The 12,734-nt window shown below is 53.1% G+C and overlaps 1 protein-coding gene across 1 annotated transcript in view; it reads left to right on the top strand.

The window, feature by feature from the left end:
- LOC308527790 (uncharacterized protein) overlaps positions 1-12,734 on the top strand; it is a gene marked incomplete at both ends in the record, with an annotated part of 35,199 nt that overhangs the window by 15,267 nt on the left and 7,198 nt on the right. Inside the window, 7 exon segments of the mRNA XM_081103185.1 lie at positions 7-124; positions 974-1,151; positions 1,342-1,545; positions 2,214-2,411; positions 2,913-3,132; positions 3,134-3,152; positions 3,346-3,479. Of these exon segments, the coding sequence (XP_080959311.1) occupies positions 7-124; positions 974-1,151; positions 1,342-1,545; positions 2,214-2,411; positions 2,913-3,132; positions 3,134-3,152; positions 3,346-3,479 (1,071 nt within the window).

Genomic DNA, 12,734 nt, shown 5'->3' with positions numbered 1-12,734 from the left:
CCCCAGATCGCCAAGAAGGTGGGCTGCCCCCAGGACGATTCCGCCAGGATGGCCAAGTGTCTGAAGGCCACCGACCCCCGGGCCCTGACACGGGCCCATAAGATTAACCCACTCGGCAAGGCGTGTGAGTGGGGGCTCCACATGGGGGGCCGGCCATGCTTCCAAAGAAGTGAGGAAGTGCCGGGTCTGCGGCCTGGCCCATCACCCACTCACTGGCACCTGTAGACAGCGACATGCCACCATGGCCCTGATGCCTGTGTGGCCCCACTGGCTGTGCTGAGGGCGCCATCCCGCTGTCTTATCCTCCCTGGGTCCTGACCACTTTGGGAAGCGGGTGCGCATTTGGGCATACCCCCAGCCATGCCACCTACAATCATTTGCACCCAATTTTTGGGACCAGACCAAGCGCCTTTGAACTAGTGCCAACAGTCGCCTCTGGTGGTCTGTCAGTTCTGAAAGGGTGGCGACCACTGACTCTCCTGAGCCAGCCGTGCAGTCTCTTCAGGGGGACATTCAGGCTTCCGGGGGGAGGGGGGAAAATGCGGACCCTGCACCGGGCCTGGCTCACAGACCAGCACAAGCCAGCCCTCACTCCAGCGGCTCCTCAATTGCTCTTGGTCTTCCTCCTCCTGATTCTGGCCAAGCAAGAAGAGAGGGAGACAGGGACGCCCACTCCAGGACGGCACAGGCACGCCTCAGGCCCAGTGGCTGTCAGCGGGATGGTTTGGCCCAGGGAGCCTGTGGCGTCTGCACACAGTCTGGGCCGCCACACTGAGGGGTGCTGACATCAGCAGGTGGGGCCAGGGAAGGTGCTCCACACCCGCAGGGCAGCCCAGGACATAGAATTATCCGGCCCCATGTCAGGGGACAGGCTGAGGACCCTGGTCTGGATCAGAGGAGGCAGGGGCCCCCTGGGAAGGAGGCCTGGCAGGGGGGCTCTGGAAGGTGCTAGAACCCGCTGCTCTCCATGCAGCTGACATTTTGGCCCTCGTCCCTGTCATTGATGGAGACTTTATCCCTGATGAACCCATCAACCTTTTCGCCAATACGGCCGACATTGACTACATCGCTGGCACCAACAACATGGATGCCCACTTCCTTGTCAGATTATTCGTACCGGCCGTCGACATTGGCCTGTTGCCCATTACAGGGTGAGTAGGGCGCAGGGCCCATGGTGGTATCTGGGGGCCTTTTCGTGAAGCATCAACTGAGGGAGGAGGCCGACCGGTGTAGCGGGCCATCTGCAGTCCCCTGGGGTGGGGTGGGGGTGGAGATGGGGCTGTATATGGGTCCCCTCCCACAGGCCGGGTACAGGGTCCAGTGTTGGTTTGGTCCCTACAGGAAGGACTTCTACAAGTTTGTCAGCTGGATCACCATTGCCAAGGGGCCCAGAGGTGCCAATGCCACCTTTGACTTCTACACGGCGTCCTGGACCCAGGACTCCTCCCAGCTGGCCAAGAGAAAGACGGTGGTGGACTTTGCGACTGACTACTTCTTCCTGATGCCCGCGAAGATAGATGTGGCCCAGCACAGTGCCAACGCCAAGTGAGGGCCCGGGAGGGAAGGCCTGGGTCATGGACCTGCCCAGCAAGACTCCCCACTGGGCGGCTCAGGGGGTCAGTGAGGCCCGGGAAAGCCGTGATGGGGTCCCAGCGGTGCCTGCACCATCTGCCTTTCCCAGGCCTGACGAGTCTGAGAAGGCCCCTCCTCTCCTCCCAGCTCAGGGGCCTTTAGAGCGCCCTCCTCAGCCCACAGGCCTCCCTGGCAGCGCCCACAGCCTGCCGCCTCCCCACACTGAGGGGACAGAACAGGGGATGCTGGTCTCTGTTGTGGGTTTGGAGTTGCCAACATTCACAACAACTTTGGCCTGCGGCCACCTGGTAAACCTCCAGTGAAAGCAAATGGTAAGTTAGGAATGCTGACACGGAAGAGAGAAAACGATACCATCCGATGAAGATCGCAAATTCATTGCAGAGAAAAGGAAGGAAGACACCTCCATAGGCTTTGGGGAGGGAACTGTGGATACACTAAAATCTCAAAACCCACAACCCCTCCGCCTTCCCTTCCCCGGTGCTGGGATCCAGGTCCCTCCTGAGTCTGGAAATTTCCCGGCTCCTCCTGCTCTCCCCATGGCCTCCTTCCAGGGCCCGGCTATGGGCTGGGCAGCCCATGTGAGGTCACTGCCAACCTGAGCCGTGTCCCTCCCTCCTCAGGAGTGCCCGGACCTACACCTACCTGTTCTCCCACCCCTCTCGCAAACTACTCTACCCCAGCTGGGTGGGCGCCGACCACGCTGATGACATCCAATACGTGTTTGGGAGACCCTTCGCCACTCCCCTGAGCTACCGCGCCCAAGACAGGACTGTCTCCCAGGCCATGATCGCCTACTGGACCAACTTTGCCAGAACTGGGTAAGGTGGGGTGAGGCTGGGCCAGGCCTCCTGCCACCTGGGCCCACATGCCTGTCCCCTCACGTACACTTAACCTCCCTGAGCCCCAGTACCCCGTGTGTGAGGATAGGAGGTACTGGAAGGGCCCTGGCTGCTTTGGCTCAGTGGATAGAGCCTGGACCAGTGTCCTGAAGGGTCCGGGGTTTGATTCCCGTCAAGGGCACGTACCTCAGTTGTGGGCTCAAACACCGGCCCTGGTGGGCGTGTTGGGGATGTCTCTCTCACATCAATGTTGCTCTCTCTCTCTGCCTCTCCCTCCTTTTCACTCTCCATTGAAATAAACAGAATAATATCTTTAGTTGCGGGTAAAACTAAGGGGTTGGAGTCTTGCTGGGCCTCAGTTCACGCACATGCCCAGCCGGTGCCCAGGAGACAGTGAGGCCCTGGAGGTTCGGGTCAGCATGGAGGTCTCCAGCCTCCTGTGAGCCCTCAGACCCCACACGGCCTTTTCCTCATCTGCAGGGACCCCAACCAGGGCCACTCAGCTGTGCCCACCCAATGGGAGCCCTACACCCAGGAAAACGGCAACTACCTGGAGATTAACAACAAGATGGATGGCCAGTCCATGAAGCAGCACCTGAGGAGCAGCTACCTGCAGTACTGGACCCAGACCTACCAGGCACTGCCCACTGTGAACGAAGACGAGGCTGGCCCTGTGCCCGCCTTGGATGACGCTGAGGCTGTCCCCTGAGCCCCCCACTGGTGACTCAAGAGGCTCAGATGTCCGCAGCCATCGGCTCTAATGTCCTGTCCCACGAGCCCACCTCCCTCCCCAGCTCTTCCTGAATAAAGCCGCTTCTCCCTCTGGCAACCCTCTTTGCCCTCATGACCTCAGCTGCCCGTACAGTCTCTGTAAGTGTCCGGCTCAGGAAGTGGGGTGCCCCCCTCATTTAAGCGGAGGAAAGAGGGTCAGAGAGGCGTCAGCGCCAGGGCAGAGCTCAGTCTGCTGGCCCTGAGTGCAGCCCCCGGCCCCATGAGCAGTTGCCTCTGGACCAGTACAATGGACTCAGCTTCGGCCATGCCCTAAGGGTAAGGGGAGCGGGCTCTGTTTAAAGAGAATGGCCTGGGGAAGAAACGGCATCACCTCCAGCTGGATCCCAGGCAGAGACAGCAGTGCATCCCGCTGGGCTCAGAGCAGAGGGTACAGGGTTGGGCCTTGGGTGCCCACCGGCAGGGCCAGGGGTGCTGCCTCCTGGCTCTGGCAGAGTCCGGAGGGGAGCGGCAGGCAGAGCTCAGATGCAGGGCCAAGGCCACCTCAGCAATGTCGGGGACAGGGCACCGCCTGCACCGAGGGCTCCCCCATCCTGACCTCACATGGCCCAGGCGGTGGGCACTGTGGACACCCCCCGGTTGGGACAGTCACTGTGAGACAGGCTCACCTGTCCGAACTCAAATAGAGACTCGGAGACAGAAGTGCGGTGAAAGTGAGACCTGACTGCGCTCTGGAAAGCGGGTGTCCGCCCATTGCACAGGCTCACCTGGGGCAGAAACACAGTCCACTTAATCAGCCGTCCTCCTGTTCCTCATTGGCTGCATGCTATGGGCTCAGCTGTTTCCTGACACGTCGACTCGGTGCTCCCATTGGGCCATTTAATAAAATTGGGCTGAGGCCTTTTCTAGTTGCTCTCCCCTACCCCTGTCTAGCTGAGTTCGGTGCCTGGAGGGTCTCCACCATGATGCCGGCCCACGCCCACAGGGCCTTGGTCTCTCATTCTCGTACCTCCCCATCCGTTCAGAAGCTGGCCATGCTGGCCCATGTCCTACCTCGCCAGGGATCCAAGAGGGGTCAAATGCCCCGGGCCCTCACAGCGAGGACTCAAGCCCAGGTCTGAGACACCAAAGCTCACCAGGTCAGCTCAGATCTGGCGTGAGGGCTCAGTGGAGAGAAGGCTCCTGCTGGGGGTGTGTGCATGGCAGGGGCAGCTCAGGGCACCAGCCGGCCACCCTGATGCACATGGTCCAGTGTTTCCCTGGCCTAGCGGTGGGAACAGCGGGCAGTGTGGGTGGTGTTCCTCCCCGCCAGCCCTACCCTGTCCTTCCACCTCCCCCACCAGAGGATCCAAGCAACCACCTCCCCATGGCAGAACCACAGCACAGCCCTGGACAGCGAGGGCAGCCAGCCAGGGGCTGCGGGCTCTCAGGGCTCCAGCCCGTCTACCCTTCAGGATCAGGGAGTCTAAACTGGTCACAACCCGAGAGGAGGACCTCAGACCTCACAGCCCTGGGTTCCTTGGGCCAGCGGGGAGGGGGCAGGAATCAGCACATTTATCCTGCAAACCCGCACTCACCTGGGACTCCTCAGACCACGTGCGGGCAGGCGAGGGAGGCGGCCCAGCGCCTGGTCCTGGGTGAAATGAAGCCTGTGAAGAGCGGCAGCTCCTGGTTCCCGGGGCCCAGCTGTCGCCTTAAATGAGCTGCATCACACATCCTTCCGGGACACAGCGGCACCAGACAGGCCTTCCCAGGACAGGTTCCCCGAGGGTTCCAATCCGGTAAAGGAAGGCCCGGCCATGGAGAACAGAATGCGAAGTCCCCGACAGAGGCCACTGGCCAGTGCTCCCCGCCTCGCCTCCCCAGTGGCAGCTGTGATCTGTCTACACTCCCCCACTTAGTGCAGGTGGGTTCCGTTCTGAACTTGAAATCTACGAATTCCTCATGGTGGGCAGCAGAAACCACAGGCCCAGCCCAACGCCTCCCTCTTCCACCAAAGGAAGGCAGCCCCATCCTGTCTCAGGAGCTGGTCCTTGCAACTGTTTTTAAAAATCGAAGTAAAATATAAATCACATAAAATATGATAGTTTAGCGATTTATGAGTGCAATTCAGTGATATTAACTGCAGTCACACTATTGTGCAACCATCACCACCATCTAGTTCCTAATCATTGCATCACTCCAAACAGAAACTTGTATCCAGTCATCAGTATCTCCCCTCTCCCAGCTGCTGCTATTCAACTTCCTGTCTCAGTCCATTTGCCTAGTCTAAACATGTTTTCTTTATTATTGATTTTCTTTTTTAGAGAGGGAGGGAGAGAGAGAGACATGGATCTCTCCCCTGGGACTCCTCAGATGATGTGCTGTCAGAGTTTGGGGGGCGGTCCAGCACCTGGTCCTGGGTGAAATTGTTATAGAATTTACAAGGCGACCCGCAGGGGTACCAGGAAAAACCCATTTATTTTCAGATGTTTCACATGTACCAGTATAGGCCTAAGGGGACGCTGTTTCTCTCCAAATCCTGAGCAAGTCAATATGGAGGAAGCTTTCCCTTTATACCCTTAGGTTTCTTTGTCTCCCAAATATGGGCTGGGACTTCCAGACCTTCGGCGGGCTCTGCAAAAAGCCTCATGTGCTGGGCTGAGGGCAGTGAGACCACATCTCAACGCCTGGCCTGGCGCCAGCACTCATAACTCCATCTGGGGGTTGTGTATTGTTCATGGTTCATGACCTCTCTAAAACGGGGGTAGTCCTTAGGTAAACATGTCTTGCAGGACCAGATAATTCAAGAAGGGCCAGTGATTAGGCCAGTGATGGCGAACCTTTTGAGCTCAGTGTGTCAGCATTTTGAAAAACCCTAATTTAACTCTGGTGCTGTGTCACATATACGAATTTTTTGATATTTGCAAACATAGTAAAGCAAAGATTTATATTTTTGATATTTATTTTATATATTTAAATGCCATTTAACAAAGAAAAATCAACCAAAAAAATGAGTTCGCGTGTCACCTCTGACACGCATGTCATAGGTTCACCATCACTGGACTAGACCATAGATTAGCAAGAATGTGCATTAAATTACTGGTACATATTCAGATTCCTAACCCCCTGAAAATGTCTCATTTTCCCCATAATTCTCCCCTCCTCCTTTATCCTCAAGCTGATTCTCAGCCTTAGGGATTTAATAGAAGGCTCGGAGCGAGGGAGTAGGGTGTTCAGCAACTCAGGATATTTCCATCTTTATTACCTAAGGATTGTGCTGGCAGTCCAGAGACCTGGTCTGGAGTAACATCTGGGGCTTCAGGGCTTACTGGTTCTGTCTCTATTAGCTGTTCTAAGCCTGTTGGCTTTTTTAAAGGAAGAGACAGGGAATGTGCACAGGTTTCTTCATTTCTGGCTTCAGAGCAGTTGGACTGGTGAGAAGCACATCTCAGGGTCCCGTCTGTTTCTTCTCCAGTTGGACCATCGTCCTGAAGGGGCTGTGGCCAGCCTGCAAACAGCCATCAGCTCCTCAACCAGGCTGGCCAGGCACCCCAGTGGGGATCCCCACCCTGAAGGGGCTGTGGCCAGCCTGAAAACTGCCATCAGCCACTCACCCAGAGTGGCCAGGCAACCCAGCAGGACCCCCCACCCTGAAGGGGCTGTGGCCAGACTGCAAACAGCCATCAGCCCCTCACCCAGGTTGGCCGGAACCCCAGCGGGGATCCCCATCCTGAAGGGGCTGTGGCCAGCCTGAAAACAGCCCTCAGCCCCTCACCCAGGCTGGCCAGGCACTCCTCTTCCACACTAATAAAAGAGAAAAATGGTAATTGGTGTATGACGCTACCCTTTTCATTGGCTAATCAGGGCTATATGCAAATTAACTGCCAACTAAGATGGCAGTTAACTGCCAACAAAGATGGCGGTTAATTTGCATATGTAGGCACAATGCAGGGAGGCGAAAGGGAAAGCAGGAAAAGCCTCCTGCCACTGACAGTGATCAGAAACCCAGGGGGAGCTAAGAGCTGGGGGCCACCTTTGCCCTGCCCCCCAGCTATGATCGGAGAATCAGGCGCCTTTGCCGCCCTGGCCAGTGATAGCAGGAAGTAGGGGTGGAGCCAGGGATGGGAGCTGGGCATGGTCAAAGCTGGCAGTCCCGGGAGCTAGGGGTCTCTTGCCTGGGCCTAAAGCGGAGCCCACGATCGCGGGGCCGCTGCCATTGCGGGTCCCCGCTGCCTGGGCCGGATGCCTAGGCCAGAGGCGTTAGGCCTGGGCAGGGGCGGAGCCTGCAACCGCGGGGAGCTGGGGGTCCCCTGCCCAGGCCTGACACCTCTGCCGGAGGCCTCAGGCCTGGTCAAGGGGCCGATCCGGTGATTGGTGATCGGAGGGTCATGAGGGTCAACTCCTCTGGCCGAGGCATCAGGCCTGGGTGTGGGGCGGAGCTGGGGATTAGGGGGATATGATGGTCCCCTTGCCCAGGCCTGAAGCCTGGGTCAGAGGCGTCAGGCTTGGGCAGGGGGTGGAGCAAGCGATCAGAGGGAGATGGGGGTCCCCTGCCCAGGCATGATTCCTGGGCCAGAGGCCTCAGGCCTGGGCGGGGGTCAGAGCCAGTGATCGGGGGCAGATGGGGGTCCCCTGTCCAAGCCTGACACCTCTGGCGGAGGTGTCAGACCTGGGCAAGGGGCCGATCAGGTGATCGGAGGGTGATGGGGGTCAACGCCTGAGGGCTCCCAGTATGTGAGAGGGGGCAGGCTGGGCTGAGGGACACTCTTCCCCCCCCCCCCACACCCAGTGCACGAATTTCGTGCACCGGGCCCCTAGTCAATAAGAAAGAAAAATGTTTAGACTAGGCAGTGCCTGAGACAGCCACAAGCCAGGCTGATGGCTGCCAGTAAAGCGGTAGTGGTGCGAGCCTCTCCCACCTCCTCAGCAGCACTAAGGATGTCTGACTGCAGCTTAGGCCTCCTCCCCGCTGGCAAGTGGACATCCCCAAAGGGCTCCTGGGCTGCCAGAGGGATGTCTGACTGCCAGCTCAGGCCCAATCCCCCGAGGAGCGGGCCTAAGCCAGCAGGTGGTCATCCTCCGAGGGGTACCAGACTGCGAGAGGGCACAGGCCAGGCTGAAGAACCCCCCTGAGTGCACAAATTTTTGTGCACCAGGCCTCTAGTGTATATATATGTATAAAATCTCATTGTCAAGGTTGTTCAGGATCTGGATCTTAGGGTCCCCTGAACCAGCAGTGCTGCATTAAACAAAGGCTCCCTCCCGAACCTCAGAGTGTCCAACTGTCACTTCCACACCAATTTCATAAAGTCTATATCCTATAACATTGGGTGCATTGGCCCAACAGTTCCTAAGGGTCTGGCCAAGAGTAAGTTCTCATTTGATTTTTTAGTCTTGGTAAATTCAGAAAACCCTTCATTGCCTTGCTGAATATTGAAGGCCTTATTTAGATTCTGAGTCTGGGGAACTGCTCCCCTAATTCCTTTAATTATTCGTTCCCTGAGATATCACTCATGTATCCCCTTCTTAATTTCCATTAGCACACATTCTAAGGAATCAGGTTTATAGGAACGACTTCCCATGTTTGCAGCCAGATGGCACAATCTCCTCACAGTTAACAGAGACACAGGACAACACACGGTAGCTTGGCTTCCCCAGGCTCTCACACTCACATTCACACACCAGTCAGTCCAAGTTGTGGCTTTCACCCTCAGAAAGTCCCTGAAGCAAATATTTTGCCCAAGTAGTGATCAGCTACTTCTTCTGCGCCTAAAGGCAGGCCTGACCTCGAACTGGTCCCCTGGGGAAAAATTCACCCGACAGATGACAGATGTCTGGTGCAGAAAAGGGCTTTCTTGTCCTCTTAGGAGGACAATTCAAGTGGGCCTTGTTGTTAAGATTCCACTGGGGATCCGGGGTTTGGAAATTTTACATCTGCTGGAAGCACACCAGAGCCAGCCAGGTGCTCCCTTTCCCAGATAGCCATGGCCGACTTTCAAATCACTCCCCTTCTTTCAGTCTAGCTAGTCACCTGAGCCATGTGGGTCTTCCAACAGAGGTTTTAACTCTTTTTTTTTTTTTTTTTTTACTGCTCCAACTCCTTTCGCAGCCTAGAAAAGCTGGTTTCCTAGGCATCTCTGCCCTTACAGGGAGAAACAGACTGGCTCCTTCCTCCAATAGAAAGCACTGTCTGTCTCCTCTTGAGTGACTGGACTTTTATTATTACCATATTTATAATTATTACTAAAAACCTTCATCCAAATTCTTCATCTTAGTTACATTCATTTATTATATCTTAACAACTTTGAGATTTTTAAAGCTAATGATTACCTAAAGCATTTTCTTGACCAATAACTATGATTGCCCTTTCTGTTCAAAGAAAGAATACACTAATTTTGCTGGGAGCCGTATGCCCATGAACAAGAACCACCCATTATCATGGAAGTTTTAATCTTGTTACCCAACCCAGCCTGCATAGCTTCATGTATTTCCTGATCTAATATCAAGTATATTGTATTGGTCTAATTTAGTTCAAAAATATTTCTTTTGGGGAAGAGAGTAGATCTTTGGGTCACCTCAGGGCTCTTGAGATGTTGCAAAGCTGTCTTTCAGTTAAATTCTTGAAATATTACATACAGAAAAGCTGTCAAATATACCCAATTTAAATATTATTAAAACTTAAACCATTTGTAACATTAAAGATTTGGACTTGAACACAGAATTAATCCTTTCCAGTCCGGCCAATAAAATATTATATCTTAAAGTTCCACTGCTGAATATTCTGATGTGGCTTACGAAGCACCCAGGTACCTCATTATGCTAGGCTCAGAGCCAGAAACCTCATGTTTCTCTACTTAAGAATAAAACGGCATCTTTTTTGTTGTTGTTTTGCTTTTTTGGTTTTGTTTTTACTGCTGCTCTCATCTTTCCCCCTCTCCCCTTCCCTTTCTGTATTAACCGTTTACTCTGTCCTTAGCAAGGGAGATATGGGCCTGTTAGTTACACACAAGCAATAAACTAGCTAGTGGTTCTTTGTTTAAACTTCCCTGAGATCTTTATGACCCGTTTCCAACTCTTGAAAAAAGTTAACTTTAGAACTTATTTATTCTCTCTCTTTGCATCAGGTGGGGAAGATAATGACTTGTTAATCACAAGCAGTCTTGGAACTAGCCGGCCTTTGTTTTAAACTTTCCTGGGTGGCAAACTTTATAAATTTTACACCTTTAAATTAACCTTAGAATCTTAAAATTTTAACCCAGTATAGTTCTCTCATAAATCAGAGAACAGCAAATTAAAGTTCCTACTTTACAGACATAGACAGAAATTTCATTAGCTTACAGTTTCTGGCGGGCTAATACCCTGAAAGACCAGATGATCCCCAAGAATAAGGATTCTTGGCAGCTGCTGGGACACCTTGCAATCTCTATGACAGCTTAGCCTCACCACACACAACTAGGCTTCCCCTAAAGTGGGACTTGCACCATCTTTAAACAAATTAAACAACAAAGAAACATAAAACATTAAAACATTAACAAACACTCTCATGTTTCCCATCCTCGTCCATAAGCTGGGGGCCCTTGATCTTGCAGAGAGACATCTAAATTCCAGGCAGCGTTCTGAGCCCTTCTTAATTTTTTTTAGCACACATTCTAAGGAAGCATGTTTACAGGAACGACTTCCCATGTTTGCAGCCAGACGGCACAATCACCTCCCAGTTAACACAGACACAGGACAACACAAGGTAGCTTTGCTTCACGCAAGCTTTCACACTCACATTCTCACCAGTCAGTTCCAGTTGTGACTTTCACCCACAGAAAGTCCCTGAGGGAAATATTTTGTCCAAGTAGTGATCAGCTACTTCTTCTGCGCCTACAGGCAGGCCTGACCTCGGACTGGTGCCTGAGGGAAAACTCACCCATCAGACATCTGGTCCAGAAAATGGCTTTCCTGTCCTCCTTGGAGTCCACTGTAGTGTTAGCGGTGGCCCGGTCGCCAGGGCCCAATGACGACTGAGACCCAGTAAATCACTGGAATAGGCTTTCCCATCATCATGGGCTTGGTTGAGTGGGCCCACCCGCATTCTCTTATGAGGAAATGCCTCAAGGGGGCAAATTCGGCTGTGTCTTCCCGGTCAGGGGACTATATTCATGTTACAGAATTTACCAGGAGACAGAAAAATATGCAGGAGTGCCAGGAAAAAACATTTATTTTCAGCTGTTTCACATGTACCAGTACAGGAGTCAGGGGAGGCCGTTTCTTCCAAATCCTGAGCAAGTAAATATGGAGGAAACTTTCCCTTTATACCCTTTTAGTTCCTTCATCACTGGCCCTTCTTTAATTATCTGGTCCTGCCAGACCTGTTTACCTAAGTACTACCCCCATTTTAGAGAAGCCATAAACCATGAATAATACACAACCCCCAGATGGAGTTATCAGTGCTGGTGCTAGATAAGGACTTGAGATGCAGTCTCACTACCCCCAACCGAGCACATGAGACTTTTTGCAAAGTGCACTAATGGTCCGGAAGTCCCATCCCATATTTGGGAGACAAAGAAACCAAAAGGTTATAAAGGGAAAGCTTCCTCCATATTTACTTGTTCAGGATTTGGAGAGAAGCAGCCTCCCCTGAGTCCTGTAAAGGTACATATGAAACAGCTGAAAATAAATGTTTTTTCCTGGCACTGCTGCATATTTTTCTCTCGCTTGGTAACTTCTGTAACATAAATATGGTCCCTGCCCGGGAAGACACAGCCGAATTTGCCCCCTTGAGGCATCACCTCATGAGAGCAGGCAGGTGGGCCCACTCAACCAAGCCCATGATGATGGGAAAGCCTGCATCAGTGATTTACTGGGTCTCAGTCATCCCTGGGCCCTGGCGACTGGGGCCACTGCTAGCACTCCAGTGGACTCCAAGGAGGACAGGAAAGCCATTTTCTGGACCAGATGTCTGATGGGTGAGTTTTCCCTCAGGCACCAGTCCGAGGTCTGGCCTGCCTTTAGGCGCAGAAGAAGTAGCTGATCACTACTTGGACAAAATATTTGCCTCAGGGACTTTCTGTGGGTGAAAGTCACAACTGGAACTGACTGGTGAGAATGTGAGTGTGAAAGCCTGCGTGAAGCAAAGCTACCTTGTGTTGTCCTGTGTCTCTGTTAACTGGGAGGGTATTGTACCGTCTGGCTGCAAACATGGGAAGCAGTTTCTATAAGACTGCTTCCTTAGAATGTGTGCTAAAGAATATTGAGAAGGGCTCAGAATGCTGCCTGCAATGCAGATTTCTCTCCACGAAATCAAGAGCAACCAGCTTATGGACGAGGATGGGAAACATGAGAGTGTTTGTGAATGTTTTATGTCTCTTTGTTTTTTAATTTGTTTAAAGATGGTGCAAGTCCCACTTTAGGGAAAGCCTAGTTGTGTGTGGTGAGGCTAAGCTGTCATAGAGATTGCAGGGTGTCCCAGCAGCTGCCAAGAATCCTTAGTCTTGGGGATCATCTGGTCTTTCAGGGTATTAGCCCACCAGAAACTGTTAGCTAATGAAATTTCTGTCTATGTCTGTAAAGTAGGGACTTTAATTTGCCGTCCCCTGATTTATC

The sequence above is a fragment of the Myotis nattereri genome (assembly GCF_964212035.1).
Source record: "Myotis nattereri genome assembly, chromosome: 12".
Lineage (NCBI taxonomy): Eukaryota > Metazoa > Chordata > Mammalia > Chiroptera > Vespertilionidae > Myotis > Myotis nattereri.
This window is presented reverse-complemented; position numbering and strand designations above follow the sequence as displayed.